Source organism: Cryptotermes secundus, unplaced genomic scaffold, assembly GCF_002891405.2.
Source record: "Cryptotermes secundus unplaced genomic scaffold, Csec_1.0 scaffold189, whole genome shotgun sequence".
NCBI lineage: Eukaryota > Metazoa > Arthropoda > Insecta > Blattodea > Kalotermitidae > Cryptotermes > Cryptotermes secundus.
In genome coordinates, this window is record NW_019742555.1 from 358,880 (window position 1) to 375,544 (window position 16,665).

A 16,665-nucleotide genomic window follows, 5' to 3' on the forward strand; every position below is an offset into this window, starting at 1 on the left:
TTGATGGTAGTCTTTTCAGTTTTCATTAGTGACGGCAGCAAGTAGTTGAATGTAAGAGTGCAGATGATGAGGGACTATATTTTCAAACACCAAAGATGTTGAGTGAAATTTTTTTAATGCGGGAAATGTTAGAGAAAAGTCTTCCCTCATAGACACAATATGCGAGTATCAGTATATGGCTATACAGTCTATTTGTTGGACTTTGGCAGCTTTTTCAGTTTATTAATCCTTTACACAGTCAGGACTGCTTGGATGGGGGATCAGTCCGTTGCAAGGCTACTGCCCGCACACAGGACAACAAACCCAAACAGACATCCATGCCTTGAGTGGAATTCGAACCAACAATCCCAGCGTTCGAGAGAGCGAAGACCATTCATGCCTTAGACCGTGCGGTCACTGTGACCAGCTCCCTCGTAGACAATACTTGATTTTTAACAATTATCACATCTGCTAGTGAATAAGACATATGGCCCCCTGGATATGGCCCTAAAGATCACAGTATGCCGTTAAGTTGGGAAATGGTGATGAAAATGAGCAAAGGGCAGATACTCTTTATCATATTTTCCCCTTTTTTCCATTATGCAAGGCAGAATTGTTTACTTCCATCCATAAATAAAAAATCTGTTGTTATTATTAAATAAATAATAAACCTTTAATAATATGTTTCTTAATTCCTTCATTTTAAACTGGTACATGCTGTATACACAAGTGTTTTGTGTACACTGGGAAATGCGATACTTCCGCTGATCTGGTTCCACTGCACCCCTGTTTATTCTGACAGGATTCTCCAAGTCTTCACTTATCCCAGTGAAGAAGAGAGAGAAGGAGATGGAGACAAGACGAGACAAAACAAAGGGAATAATAAAGAAACTGATAGAATTTAATTAAGATTCATCTTCCTTTGGATCAGAGGAGACTTCATCATCTCATCCCCTTGCAAGGCAGAATTCACTCTTCACATTCTCTTCTCTCTGTCTGAAGATGCACAGGATAGCTGTGTCAACCGAAGTGTGGAGGCAGGGCTGACTGAAGTGAAGCCAATTTATATGCACTGTCACTGCGTTGCATATGTGGAACAGTTACTTAAAGATGCAATAACTTTAATGGGACTCATTTTTACTGATCACCATAGAGTATTTAGGATAAAAGGTAATTTTGTAAAAAGAAAGTTTTGGTATTTAATATGTTTCCCCCTGCCCATTTTTCTCCATGATTTTTATTCTTCTCCAAAAATCTCAGAGAAGGGGGCATACACCTGGCTTGTACAGGGGCTGGTACAATAGGCTAATTTCAAACTACATGACTAAGGGGCTTCCACTAATGCCAGTCCTGAAATAGAAAGAAAATTTGATCCTGTGAAAGACCATAAACTCATAATGTAGCTGAGATATTGATTCCTTGTCTGCCGCCCATTTTCTCCACCCCAACTGAAGTTTAACTTTTTTCTCCATTGTTCATAATTAAAATTTGATGTAGAGGTAGAGGAAGTTTACATCCTCTCTCAGACATTTTGTTAAGACTTTTGACAGCGAAGGGGAGAGTTTTATGTTCTCCGTTTATTTCACGTTAAACAAGTGGAAACTGAAGGCCTTAAACTTGCAAAATTCTAAATGAAATTAAACTTAGGTGCACGTACAGATTCTCCAAAAGAAAAGCTAAAGGACACATTTGTTGTTATGAATAATTGAGCAGAGCAGGGTACTCACACCCAGCATTCAGCAGGCATCCTGAGGTTACTGTAACAGCAACACTGTGAGCTCATATTTATAAGGCACTCTGTTCAAATCTTTCCTGGAGCACTAGCTATGTATACTAAGTCTTTCATGGGTTTCTTCAGTCGCTCCAAGAAAATTCTGGGATGCTACCTTAAATTAGGGCATGACCAGTTTCTTTCACAACATTTCCCATCCTTTATTTGATAAATATTGTATCATTTGTCACTCTGTAGTTACTGAGAATGCTATCAAGTAAGCTACAGATAATGTACACCTTTGAAGAAGAGGCGTTAATTTAATTACACTGCTGTTTGCATGGGCTGTTTAATAAGATTTGAGGTTTCCATTGTAGTGACTATTAAGGTGATGGTGTCTTGTGGAATATGATACCATTCAATCTGGTAAATAGATACTTTCTGCTTCCAGCTTCAGGTCAGAAGATGAAAGTGTAGAATATTCTGCCCTTACAGAATCAGTATGAGATTTGAGGTTCTCGTAGCAGTGAATATTAAGATTATTATCTTCTGGGATATGAGGCCATGTAATGTTGTAGAAAGATACCGGTAGAGAGGAAGCAACAGGTTCCTCCAAAATATTGGTATACAGCATTGTATCCCAGAAGACTATAATCTTAAGTTTGTGTAATGTTTTAAGAATAGTGTGTGAGGTAAAGGTAAAGCTGTCCCTGTGCCCAATTAATTAAGCAATATGCCATGAAGATGTATGGTGGAATGGATGTATACAACCATGTTTTCTTGGCTTTGGCACTAGTTATAGATGAGTGGTCAGCTTCATGCCCTGGCCACTTTACCCCCTGGGGAAAGAGCCTGTGGTACCCATTGGATGGGAGCCGGGTTGGGCCCAGACCCGATCTGGATGACATGGAGAAGTGAAAATTATTGCCCCCACCAGGACTCAGACCCTTAGTCATTCCACCTATAGCCAGTTGCTATACTGACTGAGCTATCCTGGCTTTTAAGAATAGTGTGTACTTACATAATTGTTGTGATATTTGACTGGATGGACTGAGGAAAATGTAATTGTGAGTCCCTGAGATGGTATGTTGTTTCAGATTGTGGATTAGATGTGTAGATTGGTTGGTGTGAGCTTTGTGATTAACAGCTTTGTTTCTTCGTTTACAGACAAGCAGACACTTGTCACAGATGCGGGCAAGCTGTATGTGCTGGATGGACTGCTGAAGAGGTTAAAGGAACAGGGTCACCGAGTCCTTATATACTCCCAGATGACTCGCATGATTGACTTACTGGAGGTCAGTTTGTAGCTGAATATTAGTAATGTAGATATTTCATTAACAACATATGGAGATATAAATCACAGAGAAAAGGTAAAATTATCCCTGTGCTTAAGTAATTAACCACTGTGCCATGAAGATGTGATGGCATGGAGGAATAGCTCCAGTGTTCTTGACCTTGGTACTTACTGATGGAGGTGAGTGGTCAGCTTCACATCCCAGTCATTTATCCCCCCCCCCACCAAGAAAGGGCTCACAGTGCCCATTGGATAGGAGGGAAGGTGGGCTGCAGAGCTGGCATGGAGAAAAATCTCTTGCGTTGTGTTTGGAATCAAACACTGATTCCTCAGCCATCCAACACATAGCCTGTCACTGTACTGACTGAGCTGAGTCATCGATTTTAATGAAAGATATCCAGTCCACTGCAGAATATTTCATTTATTCATAAATTTAATTACACAACAGTTTAATATTTTAGCTACCTTGCTTGAAATTTGATTGACCTTATGAAGCTGAGTGTCATGTAAACAGAGTACCATTAGGACAGGCAGTGTACTTGTTTTGAGGGCTGAATCTTGAAATAGTGGCAGATTGAAGATGTAAGCCTGTCCCTTGTATACGATATAATATGAGCTCGTTACGTAAACGGTGAAATGCTGTATATTGTCGTGGAACTCAGTAGGCAATAAATGGAGTATTAAAATAAATAAATACAGAGAGAAAGTTGGCATTTTAGAAAATAATGACACTTCCTACACTTTTACATGGATATCTTCTTGGGTCAAAAAAATTGTTATCTATAATTTCGGCACTGGTAACGATTTTTTTACGTATCAAGGGATGTACTGAATAAGGTAAAATTCAGTATGGAAGATGAAAGCAGCAGGCTACTTCAAGGAATTGATAGCTGTACTGTTAATATTCCGACCGTGAGAACCTGAACTGTTGTGTTATGGTAAATATCTGGCACATTTACCATTCATAAAAGATATCTTCAGGGTGAAGGACATCTAAAGAATTTCATTCATGGTTTTTGTAAGGAAATAGTTTGTAATGTTCTTTTCTTCCATTGATGATTTTCTTTAGGAACCTGTATTATTGTCTTCCATTCAGGTTTTTCTGTTGTACTTCCAGGGTTTTGTGTCCTTTTAAACATGAATTTACCTAAGTGCCTCTTGGTCTGTATGATTCAGGATTAAAATAGCATGAAATTTCCTTTTTCCTTGTTTCTATATCAGGGGGTTAACTTGCACAAAGAAAAGGAAACAACTGTGGGAAAATTATATTACTAACTTCTAAGAAAAATGTAATTGCATAGTTAATTTTAACTTGTAACTTCCCGTTCTTTAAGATATGTATATTTTCCTATAAGAAGGTGTATAGATGATTTTTAAAAGGTGCATTGAAGATGCCAGATTTCATTTCAGATAATGAGAAAATGACAGTACTTCCAAATAAGTTGTGTATGTCTGTGTGTGTGCAACTGCGTAACTATCCCCCCTCCCCATTGCCAAGTCTTGAGAACTGATTCTCTTCCTCTCCCCCTCTCCCCATCATGCAGTCACTCACCATGGCACAAGTATCCACCCACCCCTGTCCGCTGTCCACTGCTTCACCCAACCATGAAGTCACTGTACAGTCTGTTCCAATATCTGAGATTCCTGATAGCCATGAGCTGTAATGTTTGCAACCATTTTACATTGATGAAATAGAGACCAGAAAATTTTCTGTCTCTTTGAAAAGTATTATCTTCTGAAATACAACTCCACTATAGTCTGTTGAAGGTTGGCTTTCAACAGACTACGCAGCCTTATATCTTAGAAGACAGAACTCGTAATAACCACTGGTGCAAGAACCACAAATCATACTTTCTGTCAGTTTGTCCCCTACAAAAAACAAACAAACAAACAAACAAACAAACAAACAAACAAACAAACAAAGTCTGTGATTTTAGATTGCAAGCGAACTATACCGGCCGAGTGACCACCGCTTGTCACTGAAGTTCAGTGCCAACTTTTGCGGATAGAGGGTGTCGCATAGTCAGTGCAACAAATCCCCACGTCCATTAATTTCGGTTTTCTAGACGGGAGCCGCTATTTCCTTGAAGTAGCTCCTCAATTATGTTTGTCCCCTACACAAAGTGGAATTAGGTGTGAACAAAATTATACAAGTGCTGGTCTGGTAGTGGTTGGAATGACTGGGGCATGTGGTCAGAAAGGATCACACAATTTTGGCGAAGAAGATTTTTTAAAGTAAGTCAGAAGGCAGGAGAAAAGTGGTAAGGACAAGACTGAGATAATTGTAGCATGTAGAGAATGAGCTACAGAAGCTGAATATAAGAGATGGAGACAGAAGGAGAGACCAAAAAAGAAAAACTCCGTGGTCTGTAGTCCGCAAGCAAACTATACCAACTGAGTGTCTGCCTCTTGTCAGCGAAGTTAGTGCCAACTAAGGAGAGTCAAGAAGGACAAAGTTCTGAGGGTGCCATGAAGACGAGTGGCAAACTTCACATCCATCCATTTGCCCACACGTGTATGGTCTGCACCAAAAATAGGTTAAGCAAATTTANCAAAAAAAAAAAACTCCATGGCCTGTAGTCCGCAAGCAAACTATACCAACTGAGTGTCTGCCACTTGTCAGTGAAGTTAGTGCCAACTAAGGAGAGTCAAGAAGGACAAAGTTGTGAGGGCGCCATAAAGACGAGTGGCAAACTTCACATCCATCCATTTGCTCACACGTGTATGGTCTGCGCCAAAAATAGGTTAAGCAAATTTAATTATTATTCTTATGAGCCTAGAGAAAATTATGTAATGAAGAGTTTCATAATTTGTATCGCTAGATGTGAATTCGATAATCATATCAATTAGGATGAATGGGTTGGGCATGTAGCATGCATGAGAGAAATTAGAAATGACAGTATTTTTGTCAGAGTGTTTGAAGTAAAGAGACATCTTGGAAGACTTGTGTGTAGATAGGAGGATAATATTAAAATGAAATTTAAAGAAGGGTAGGAGGGTGTGGACTGTTTTGAAAATGGAAATGAACCTTTGTGCTTCATGAAAATGAAGAATTTCGTGAGTAGCTCCCTGAGAAGGACTGATTCTTGGGATTAGTTAAATTACTTTCTTCCATCAGTAATTCTTAAAAAAGGAAATGTGTGCTTCATCTAAAATAAGTCGTTTTAGTTATGATGTTTTGTGTAGCCCTGGTGATTATTGATTTTGAAGGTTATGAAATGTTTCTGTGAAGATTGTCTGACCCCTTCCCCTTCCTTGCGCCACCCACTCAGATGAATTGTCCTCATACAGCCCAAGTGACTGACTGGCTACACCTTGTTCACGAGTTCCCGTGGGAGATTTCAGAGCTACAGCACGTTTTATTTATTTTTTAAGATCATGTTGTGCATGAATGAGTTCATTGAGGTGGGGTGGGGGAATTCCTCTTCGAATTGGAACGTAGGAAACAGATTTGTAATTTTTGTTTTGTTTTGTTGAGCCTTCAGATTGTAGAATTCCATGACTCACTCACACTATATATTCTTCTCTTAATGTTAAGAGACCAAGTTTTACATTCGTAAAATTCAAGAACTAAAGCTATAGTTGTATATATTTTAATCTCTATGTTTATAAATAGCAAACAGGTTTTTCATCTCATGTATAAAATTATTTTCTCATATTTTTCTACCTTTTATATCTGTATCTTTGCTAGGTCATAGCCAATTTTTATAGTGTAAAATGGATCTAATTTGTTGTGGTTCCATTGCTTGGAGGCCATTTATTCAACAAAATGATCATAACAGTAAATAATAGAACATTCGTCAACAAGAATGTGCTGTACTATATATACTCATGAGTTTGTCGTAAGGTATAAGCGGTCTCTGTATAACTAATTTGAAGAAAATTCTGAGCAGTTGACGGACATTATCACTTACTTACTTACTTACTTATTTACTTATGCCACGCCATAGCTCAAGCGGTTAGTCGCTGGCTTCTCACTGCGGCGGCCCGGGTTCGATCCCGGGTCTGGTCAAGTGGGATTTGTGGTGGACAAAGTGGCGCTGGGGCAGATTTTCTCTGAGTACTTCGGTTTCCCCTGCCAATCTTCATTCCACCAATTACTCCACAATCACCCTCACCTATCATCTGGGGCTGGTACAATAGGCCAGAAGTGGCTGCAGTACAAGGGACTTAGTCCCACCCCACTAGCAATAAAAAGAAATGCTTACTTACATACTAATGGGGCTGAGCCCTTCTGTAGGAGCCGCCAATTCTGCAGCTACTCAAGAATTTCTCAGAATTTTATAGAACCCAAAGGTTCATTACCATGTTCACAAGAGCCTTCCACTGGTCCATATCCTGAGCCAGATTAATCCAATCCATACTATCCCATCGTATCTCTCTAAGATCCGTTTTCATATTGTCCATCTACCTACTTATTGGTCTTCCCAGTGGCCTCTTTCCTTCTGGATTTCCCAACATTTGCACTAATTAAATATTTTCTTCTTTGTCTTCTTCAGGCCATGGGCTTGTTATTTTCAGAGTTTGAATGTGGCTATATTTTGTGTGGTCATTCAGGACACCTCCTCTCTTTAGGAGAGTTGTCCAACTCTGGGACTTTGATCTCAGTTGCTCTCCTGATTTCTGCTTTCCTGTGAAGGGACTTCCTTTGTAACAAGCATGAAATTTACATGAATTTTAGTTAAAAATTCAGTATATGCATCACAAAAAGTACACTGCATCTCTGTTACAAGGGCCAGCTGGTTAATGCTGTTCAGGGAAATCGCTGTCTACTGTGAAAATTACACGATACACATGAATATGCTCTGTGGGCAAAGTACACAGTTTTTTTAACATTAAAGCATATTTTAGATATAGTTACAATTGTTCTTTAAAGGGTTAAGACTTTGGGACAAGCCCTTTTCCCTATTTATGACCCTGGAGAGAGGGAAATCCAGTATTTTAGGCCTCCAAGAATTAGGCACGCTGTTGATCCTCAGGTCCTCATTCCATATGCTCTGACCACCCCGCTGTATCTGGTAGCTATGTCATGCAGCACCCAGTGGAAACGTCGCATACAGAGTCCTCAAAGGGGCTAGTTAAACCGCAAACATATTTCAAACTAAACATCACAGATTTGCTACAAAGCACATATTTCTACTCATGTTAATTCCTTGCCATCACATTAGCCTGATAACCATATTATCACATGATGGAGTGACTATAGACAGGGTATGGATTGGTAATTGGATTTTTTGAGCACTTACACGTTGTAACTACAAGCAACTATAGCGCTGTCACTAATTCACACACTCTAAAATTCGCTACAGCACGCACTAAGTCTTCTCAATATTCTATATCATCACTGGTTGTCACCTGGTAACGGTTTCCAATGCTGTAGCCTCCGCAGCTTCCATGTTCATGACCTTACAGGCAAATGACCCTCTGACAACTAAGTAAACTCTAGACATGTCCTACTTATAACACCTCGGCATGGACCACATAGAAAACGCCGCTTCCAACAGTCCTGCTGTTGTTGTGTCACGTGGCTGTCACACGGACTACGTAGAGAACACTGTCTCCCAGTTAGTCCATTGGTGTGCGTTAGGAGACTATTGTCCAGCAATGGGCATTATCTACAGAGTCATTAATTAGCAACGGATCTACATGCTACAATATTTAACCACTGTCATAATTTCAGAAGAAGTGTGCAACTGCCTAGTGTATTCTGTATAGCCTAGCGTCTCGCAAACAAACAAACAAAACAAACTCCGTGGTTTTAGTCTGCAAGCGAACTATACTGACCGAGCGACCGCCGCTTGTCGGCGAAGTTAGTGCCAACTTTAGCGGTATCGCGTGGTCAGCGCAACGAATCCCCACGGCCGTTAATTTCGGTTTTCCAGACCGGAGCCGCTATTTCCTTGAAATATCTGCTCAGTTATACTCAGGAGGCTGAGTGGACCCTGTTCCAGACCCACTACTTCTCAGAAAATCTGGTAGCGCCGGGGATCGAACTCGTGACCTCTGGATCTGTAGCGAGGAACTCTGACCACTAGACCACAGAGGCGGTTCCTAGCGTCTAGCATCATTATTAAATAAACTACGATGCTTTTTTAGGTATTGTTTGTTTGTTTAATTATGCAGCACTTTCTTTTAATATGTTTTCCCTTTCATGTCGGTGGATGAACAGAAATTTCCAGACATAGCGTCCATCACACGATTCTTTTCTCTTCAATGTTACACCAGCTGCCCTTCTCTTCTCGGCGCCTTACATTACATGGCTAAACCGTCTTGTTCTTTGCAGACTCATAGGTCTGTTAAATTGTAATTCTAATTCCCTTTTCGATATCGCACTTTATACATCCTTTTTGCATGGTGAAACATTGTAATCACTTATTTTCTAATCCTATTAATAAATTTTTAACCGCTGTAAATATTTAATTTTTCTTTCCCCCTCATTCTGTCACCTTAGTGCTTTTTAAATTTCATATGCATTAGTTGGGGCTTGCTTTTGTTCGTATTTGTAAGTTCCATATTTTGGAATTATATGTTAGTACCAGATTTTGTTTTATGCACTGTTCTAGGTCCTCTAGTGTTCCATAATATTTTCTTATAACAATCAACTTGAAGGAAGTTATAGATTATCAGTCAGGGATGTGATAATGAATAGAAAATTAGAAATGACAAGGAAGGAAATGGTCATGGATAATTATAGTTTCAGTCCCAGAATTTTGGAAGGACTGAGGAAAATCATCAGTCACTATAGTTAGTCTTTGGGATGAGAGTCGAACTCGGGACTTCCTGAATGTGAAGCAAGGGTGCTACCCGCTACACCACAATATTCATTTCCTTGTTACATATTTTGCATTGTTAGTTTAATGTTCAGCCAATCACAGTGGCCGCGCTGTCTAAGGCATGAACCGTCTTCGCCCACTTGAACACTGGGATCGTGGGTTCGAATCCTACTAGAAGCATGGACGTCTGAATGCGTTTATTCTGTCTATGTGTTATTCTTTGCGTAGGTAGCGGTCTGATCTGACGGTCTGACGGCTGATCCCCCGTCCAGGAGTCCTACCGACTGTGTATAGATTAAGAAACTGAAAAAGCGGCCAAGGTCCAAAGGGCTGTAGAGCAACAGAGAGAGAACGGGAGTGAGAGAGAGTTCTTGTATTCTTATCCCAGGATTTTCAAGGATGTGACTTTGTACTAGAACAGTACATTTGGGTCCTTAAGGTTTATGGACTGCTCCGCGTTTGGGAATTCCATGGCTGGAATCCCCCAGCTCACTTTGCAGACATTTTTATATGGTTTTTGTCATGGGTATGAATTTTACAGTCTCCTCCCTCCTTTTAAATGACACATGCATTTGATGACATTTGACTGCTATGTGTAGCAAATTGTGGGTCTGATGTCAGAGTATTTTTGAAGATATGTCTCCCATTATGAATCACTGTCCTCAGTGGACTTCTAACTTGGAATTCAGTGGGTAGGGCGAGGCAGTCCGCGTGGAAGAATGTGAGAGTGCTCGGAATACCTGATCACTAGCTGCTTGTTACCTGAACAAAGTACAGTGCACTGTAAAGTGTCTGTAAGAAGTAATGCCTTCGTGTATTTTACTCTTTAATTGCAATGTAGCAACATCACATCGGTTCTTTCCTTTACCGCTTGACTGATTGATTGGTTTATCAGGTATTAGAACATCAAGTTTTGTCCCTTGCTACTGTGGCCCAAAATGAGTTTGTGGTACAAGCCCCTGATGAAAGATGGAGTATAGGCTATTAATGGAATGATAATTGGCAGTGGAAATCGAAGTACTTGGGGGGACAATCCTGCCCTGTGTCATTTTTAAATCACAGATATTGCATGGACTACCCTGAGATTGCTCTCAAGGCCCCACACAGACTATCAGTCACACATAGTCAGTTTGCTTAGTACACATTACCAGGATAGAGTAGTCGGTATAGTGACTGGCTATCGGCCGGATGACCAAGGGGATCGGAGTTCGAGTCCTGGTAGGGTCAAGAATTTTCTGTTATCCACGTCGCCCAGACTGGCTCTGGCGTCCACCCAACCTCCTATCCAATGGGTACCGGGGGTAAAGCGGCCGGGGCGTGAAGCTGACCACTCAACTCCGTCTAATGCCTTGTTCAAGAAAATGCGGATCTATACATCCACTCCCCCATACGCCTTCATGGTGAAGTACTTAATTACTTAAGCGCAGGGACAACTTTACCTTACACATAAAGACGGTGTTATGAAACATAAAGTTCTTATGGCTTTTTATATTTACAGTTTCTGCAACGGAAGTATCAGCTTTTTTAAGTGAAAAATATACAAATAAATACATGCATAGTTCATGATATGTTTGTCATTCTATTCTGCATTTAAAAGTCTAAACCTGTCGTCAGGGAATTAGTGGATTCATATCATGATATATACTAATTAGTTTTGATCCAGAACCGCATGCCATACTGCCCTGGCACTTTGTTTTAAATTCTGTACTTCTGTCTAAGTCCAATCTTGGGACAACGCAACTTCCTGTGCAGTTGTATGAAGGCTCTTTCTTTGAGAGTAAAACAGCTGGAGCATGAAGCTTACTACTGTTCTTCATCTCATGCCAGGATGAATCCATTAATGATCATGATGCAAGTATTTGCAATATATTTGCAAGTACGAGGGTTGGAATAGTGGCAACTATTTATTTACAACTGATACAAAATAGATGCATGTTTCGAAGTTTTACTGTCCTTCAGTGTAGTCACCAGCATTGCGTACACCCCGTTGCCAACGATGTGGAAGTCATAGGATGCCTTTAGCAGCGCCTGTTGTGTTGATAGTTCGAATGGAGCGGTCTACTGCCTGAAGAATCTCTGGAACAGTTCTGAAGCGAATGCCACGAAGTGGTTCCTTCATCTTAGGAATCAAGTCGAAGTCACAAGGGCTTAAGTCCGGGGAGTATGATGGATGGTACAACACTTCCCAGCCCCATCGATCGAACAAGTCAGCCACAGCTTGCGCTGCATGCGGCCGAGCATTGTCCTGCAAAATGATGGGTGGGTTCTGCAGAAAGTGTTCGCCGCTTCTTTCTCAAAGCTGGTCGCAGGCTGTGTTCCAAAAATGAAGAGTAATACTGCGCATTGACGGTCTGCTGTCGGGGAACGGTATGCGTTGGGTTAGGATAACACCATCACAGTCGTACACGAGAATCACGGTTCTGACGAATTTTTTATTTACGTGGTGACCCGTAATGACGCCATTCGTTCGATTGGCGTTTCNTGGCGTCCCTCATTGAAGGCTTTTACCCATCTTGCCACTGTTCTGTAAGGCAATGCAGATTCCCCGCAAGCCTCTTGAAGACCTTGATGACACTGTCGTGCTGTACGGCCTCTGGCACATTCAATATTTATCCAACTCCGTTGTGCCTGTTTTGAAAACATAGTGACAACACTACATTAGACCGTAAGCTAACACGAGGCTCTGTTCTTCTCTTCACTTCGCATACGCGTGATGTGAGAAGGGAGAGTCCATTTGCTCTGAGGTAAGGTAGGTATGTAACTAACGTGTGGTATAAGCGACATTATTTGGTTCCGTTGCATGGCGTCTCTACAGCAGTGTTGCCACTATTAAAGTTCCAACCCTCGTATTTACTAGGCAATCCTGACACGACATGACAGTTCTTCATTGTGTGATGTTTTAAAATTCTTCAATCTCCTAGGTAGGCATTTTATTGAAATGCAGTAAAAACCAAATGCCTATGACATCCCATAGAACTACTTGTGACAACATACCATCAAATCCACTAAGACAACTTGCCATGAATTTTATTTTTAATATTTCGAAAATACTTGACCTGACAGGATCGCCACTCCACATAAACACTTGCCAGTGTTACCTCCATTGTACGGGAACAACTTTATCTCTGCGTGTGGTTTGTAAGTTTCTAATGACAAAAAGATTATTGCTGTTAACAAAGAGCTTACATTTACTGTTTATTGTGCACTGGTGTTGAAGCATGCTTGTCGACATGATGCAAGTACCTGACAGTTAACCCTTCCTCATATGGTTCCCACAGATGCCATCCCTCCCTGTAACATGCGTGACACATACCGGTGGGCCCCTGCATCTCATCATGAGGAACACAGTTTACATATTGCCTGTGCTTGGCATATTATAGTCTTAACCTTTCATCTCATGTTTACATTTCGGTCACTGCTGCTCTACTCAGTGTGTATCAACGTCATCCCTTCCAGTATTGGGCATATTGAGACGTCTTAGATATTACGAAACAGAATCCTTTTGTTTCAGAGGCCTTCCCAAACTTCTTTCTTCAATTTCGTTGATATTTTAAGTTTTTAAATTTTTTAGTTTATTCTGTATTGTTCAGAACCGCCTCTGTGGTCTAGTGGTCAGAGTCCCTGGCTACAAATCCAGAGTTCCTGGGTTCGATTCCAGGCGCTACCGGATTTTCTGAGAAGTAATGGGGCTGGAACGGCGTCCATTCAGCCTTGTGAGGATAACTGAGGAGCTACTTGAATTTAAAAGTAGCGGCTCCGGTCTAGAAAATCGAAATTAACGGCCGTTGGGATTCGTTGCGCCGACCACGCAACGCCCTCTATCCGCTAAAGTTGGCACTAACTTCAATCGGTGGTCGCTCGGTCGGTATAGTTCGCTTGCGGACTAAAGCCATGGTTTTTTTTATTCTGTATTCTTCTGTAAATTCAGTTAGGCCTAGTGTGAGGTTCTATCCTATAATTTTCCGGGATGGACAGAGGAAGACCATGAAATAGTCAGGATAATCATTATACTGGCCGAAATTGAAACCTGGCAGCTCTTGAACGCAAGTCAGAAGTTGTTACATCTTGAGCCAGCTTCCTCTGTCCTCCCCTGGTGAGTAAATAATATTACCATTTTTCCACTCTCGCTTTTGCTGTTGAGCCTGATTAGCCCAGTTTTTATAGCAACTAGATGACAGGCTGGATGATCAAGGGATCGGGATTTGATTCTTGGCAGGCACATGAAATTCTTCTGTCCTCCACAATGTCCAGAGCTAGCCAAAAGGGGCAGCTGTACAAAGCAGGCAGGTTGTGAAACTAGTCATTCACTTCTGCCTGGTGCCTAGCATGGAGCTATATGTACACTCCCCCATGGCAAGGTCCTTAATTAAGCAGAGACAATTTTATTTTATCCTTTTGATGTCTTTAATGGCGTGACACAATGTGAGAGGTTAGGATAATGGTCCTAGGAGTGGTTGCAGCTATTTCACCACTATGAATGAGAGAGGGTTGAAGGCCATAGGAATTATCTGATAATATGTATATCACATCAAATTGGAGTACATATGTGAGATTGAGGTTCTCACAGCGTTGAGTACTTACCAAAATTTTGGGGGAACTTGCTGGTTCAATCATCAGAAGACCATAGTTTTCAAATTGCAGTATACTTTTCCATTTTGTGTGGGCTGGGGCAGTTCAGACAGTACAGCAACATGTTGCAGTCTGAANGTGCTTAAGTAATTAAACATAGAGACAACTCTGCCTTTACCTTCTACTTTTTCCACTTTAAGCATTGTTAAATAAGTGTCTCTTGCTTTCCAGGAATATATGTGGCACCGTAAACACACTTACATGAGGCTGGATGGCTCATCCAAAATCTCGGAGAGGAGAGACATGGTGGCAGATTTCCAGGCGAGGTCAGTGATTAAAGCTAAATTGAAAAAATGGAGGCCTTGTGGTTCACAGAGTTCTAACGAGTTTCTGTTGTATGTGTTTCCATTTACAGGGAAGACATCTTTGTGTTTCTGCTGAGTACTCGGGCAGGCGGGCTGGGCATTAACCTCACTGCAGCTGATACGGTAAGTCTCAAAAGTTCTTACTGCTTGGAATATGAAGATTACTTGCTTCTGAGTTGTGCTGCCGTGAAAGGAGTCTACTGTATTCATCTGCAGGGTAGATGAGTAAGCCATGAAAATCAGGCTGTAGATATGGTGAAAAGAGAAAAAGGAATGAACCTGCTAGATGGTTCCTGTGTTTGACATGGCATCTTTTTCACAGGACTTGGTTTATTGACCTATCGGGAGCTCTGATTGATGCCACAATGTTCCTCATAAAAACCATGAATCATCCAGTTTTTTTCTCTTCCGCCACATCTTCAATAAATGTTTTCCCTCCTATTTTGCTCTTCAAACCATTTTCCTCACCTCTTTTCACCTGAGATATTTAGGTCTACCCCCTGTCTTCTCTTGTTCTGCTCATACCCCTAGGTCCTTTCCTCCCCTCCCCATATCTTCCATGAAGATGGAGGGTGTACATTCTTTCAAAATGTCGGTTCTATTCCATCAAACTGCACAATGTCACATCCCAGATGACAGTAATCTTCATTCTCATTTTGTGTTTGACAGATGATGTAGTGATGGTCATGGTTACATAAGGAGATTTCTGAGGCAAATTGCCAAGAGATCTCTCCTTCCACCCACTACTGCAGTCAGCTGAGAGCTTGTGTAGCCTATTGTCTGTTAAAAGTTTATCACAGAAGCAGTGTCACAAAAGATTGTCGTCGTGGTGTACACCGGCTTTTGGTGACTAAGCTATGGGCTTGATGATCAGCGAATCGGGATTTGATTCCTGGCAGGGACAAAATTTTCTCTGCTTCACAGCATCTGTACCAGCTGTAGGGCCCACCCACCGTCCTTTCCAGTGGTCAGTTGGGCCTGGCTGGGGCATGAAGATGGCCATTCATTTCCATCTAATTCCAGTGTTAAGAATGATGGAGCTATACTTCACCTTCTCCCCCCCCTCTTCTTCGTGGCATGGTGTTGAATTAGTTAACCGCAGGGACAGGCGAATCTCATGTTACATGCTTCCTAAATTAAGATTTCATTCCATCCGTTGTTCAGTTTCTGTGATTCTAGACCTCTTATTCCTGTGTTACTTTTTATGTTTTATCAGTAAAAAATATATCCTAATAGAGAAAATTACACAGTGAGGGGCTTCATAGTTTTTATGTGTCTTCTGCTTTTAAGATGATTACATAATTTTTTTGTTTACTTCTGGTTTATTTTATGATGATGTCAGCTTCTCAGACTATATAGCATTCAGTGGTAGTATGATTAAGTAATAATGAATTGAAAAGTGTGGAAAGTAGTGGTCATTGCCAAATTTGAGGTACCATTCAGAAATTTTTTGTGGAGTACTGAAGAAAATCATGAAACGTATCAGTCAAGACAGTTGTTTGACTGAATCTTTGGTGAGATGGGAAGGACATATAGCATTCAGTAAGGAAATTCCTCATATATACAAAATATTTGAAAATAGAGGATATACTTGGAGAAGATCAGTTTGGGTTTAGAAGAGGAAAAGGAACCAGGGATGCAATTGGGATGATGAGAATTATAGCAGAACGAACTTTGGAGATAGATGAAGAACTGTGTGTTTGCTTCATAGACTGGCAGAAGGCATTTGACCTTGTAAACTGGACCAAATTAATGCAGATCCTAAAGGAAACAGGTATCGATTGGCGTGAAAGAAGATTGATCAGCAAATTGTACATGGATGAGAAAGTTAGAGTACGACTGGACAGTGGGGAGACAAGAAGTGTGCAGATTGGAAGAGGAGTTCGACAAGGATGCTGTTTATCACCAATTCTGTTCAACTTGTACAGCGAATGCCTTACCAAGGAAGCTCTGGATGGGCTCGGAGACTTCAAA

At 41.0% G+C, this 16,665-nt stretch overlaps 1 protein-coding gene across 1 annotated transcript in view; it reads left to right on the plus strand.

Moving 5' to 3' along the window:
* The window catches only part of LOC111873304 (chromatin-remodeling ATPase INO80), a 151,929-nt gene that overhangs the window by 58,522 nt on the left and 76,742 nt on the right, over window positions 1–16,665 (plus strand). The window contains exons 21-23 of the mRNA XM_023867911.2: window positions 2,858–2,985; window positions 14,558–14,652; window positions 14,742–14,814. Of these exons, the coding sequence (XP_023723679.1) occupies window positions 2,858–2,985; window positions 14,558–14,652; window positions 14,742–14,814 (296 nt within the window). The remainder of the gene's footprint in view (window positions 1–2,857; window positions 2,986–14,557; window positions 14,653–14,741; window positions 14,815–16,665) is intronic.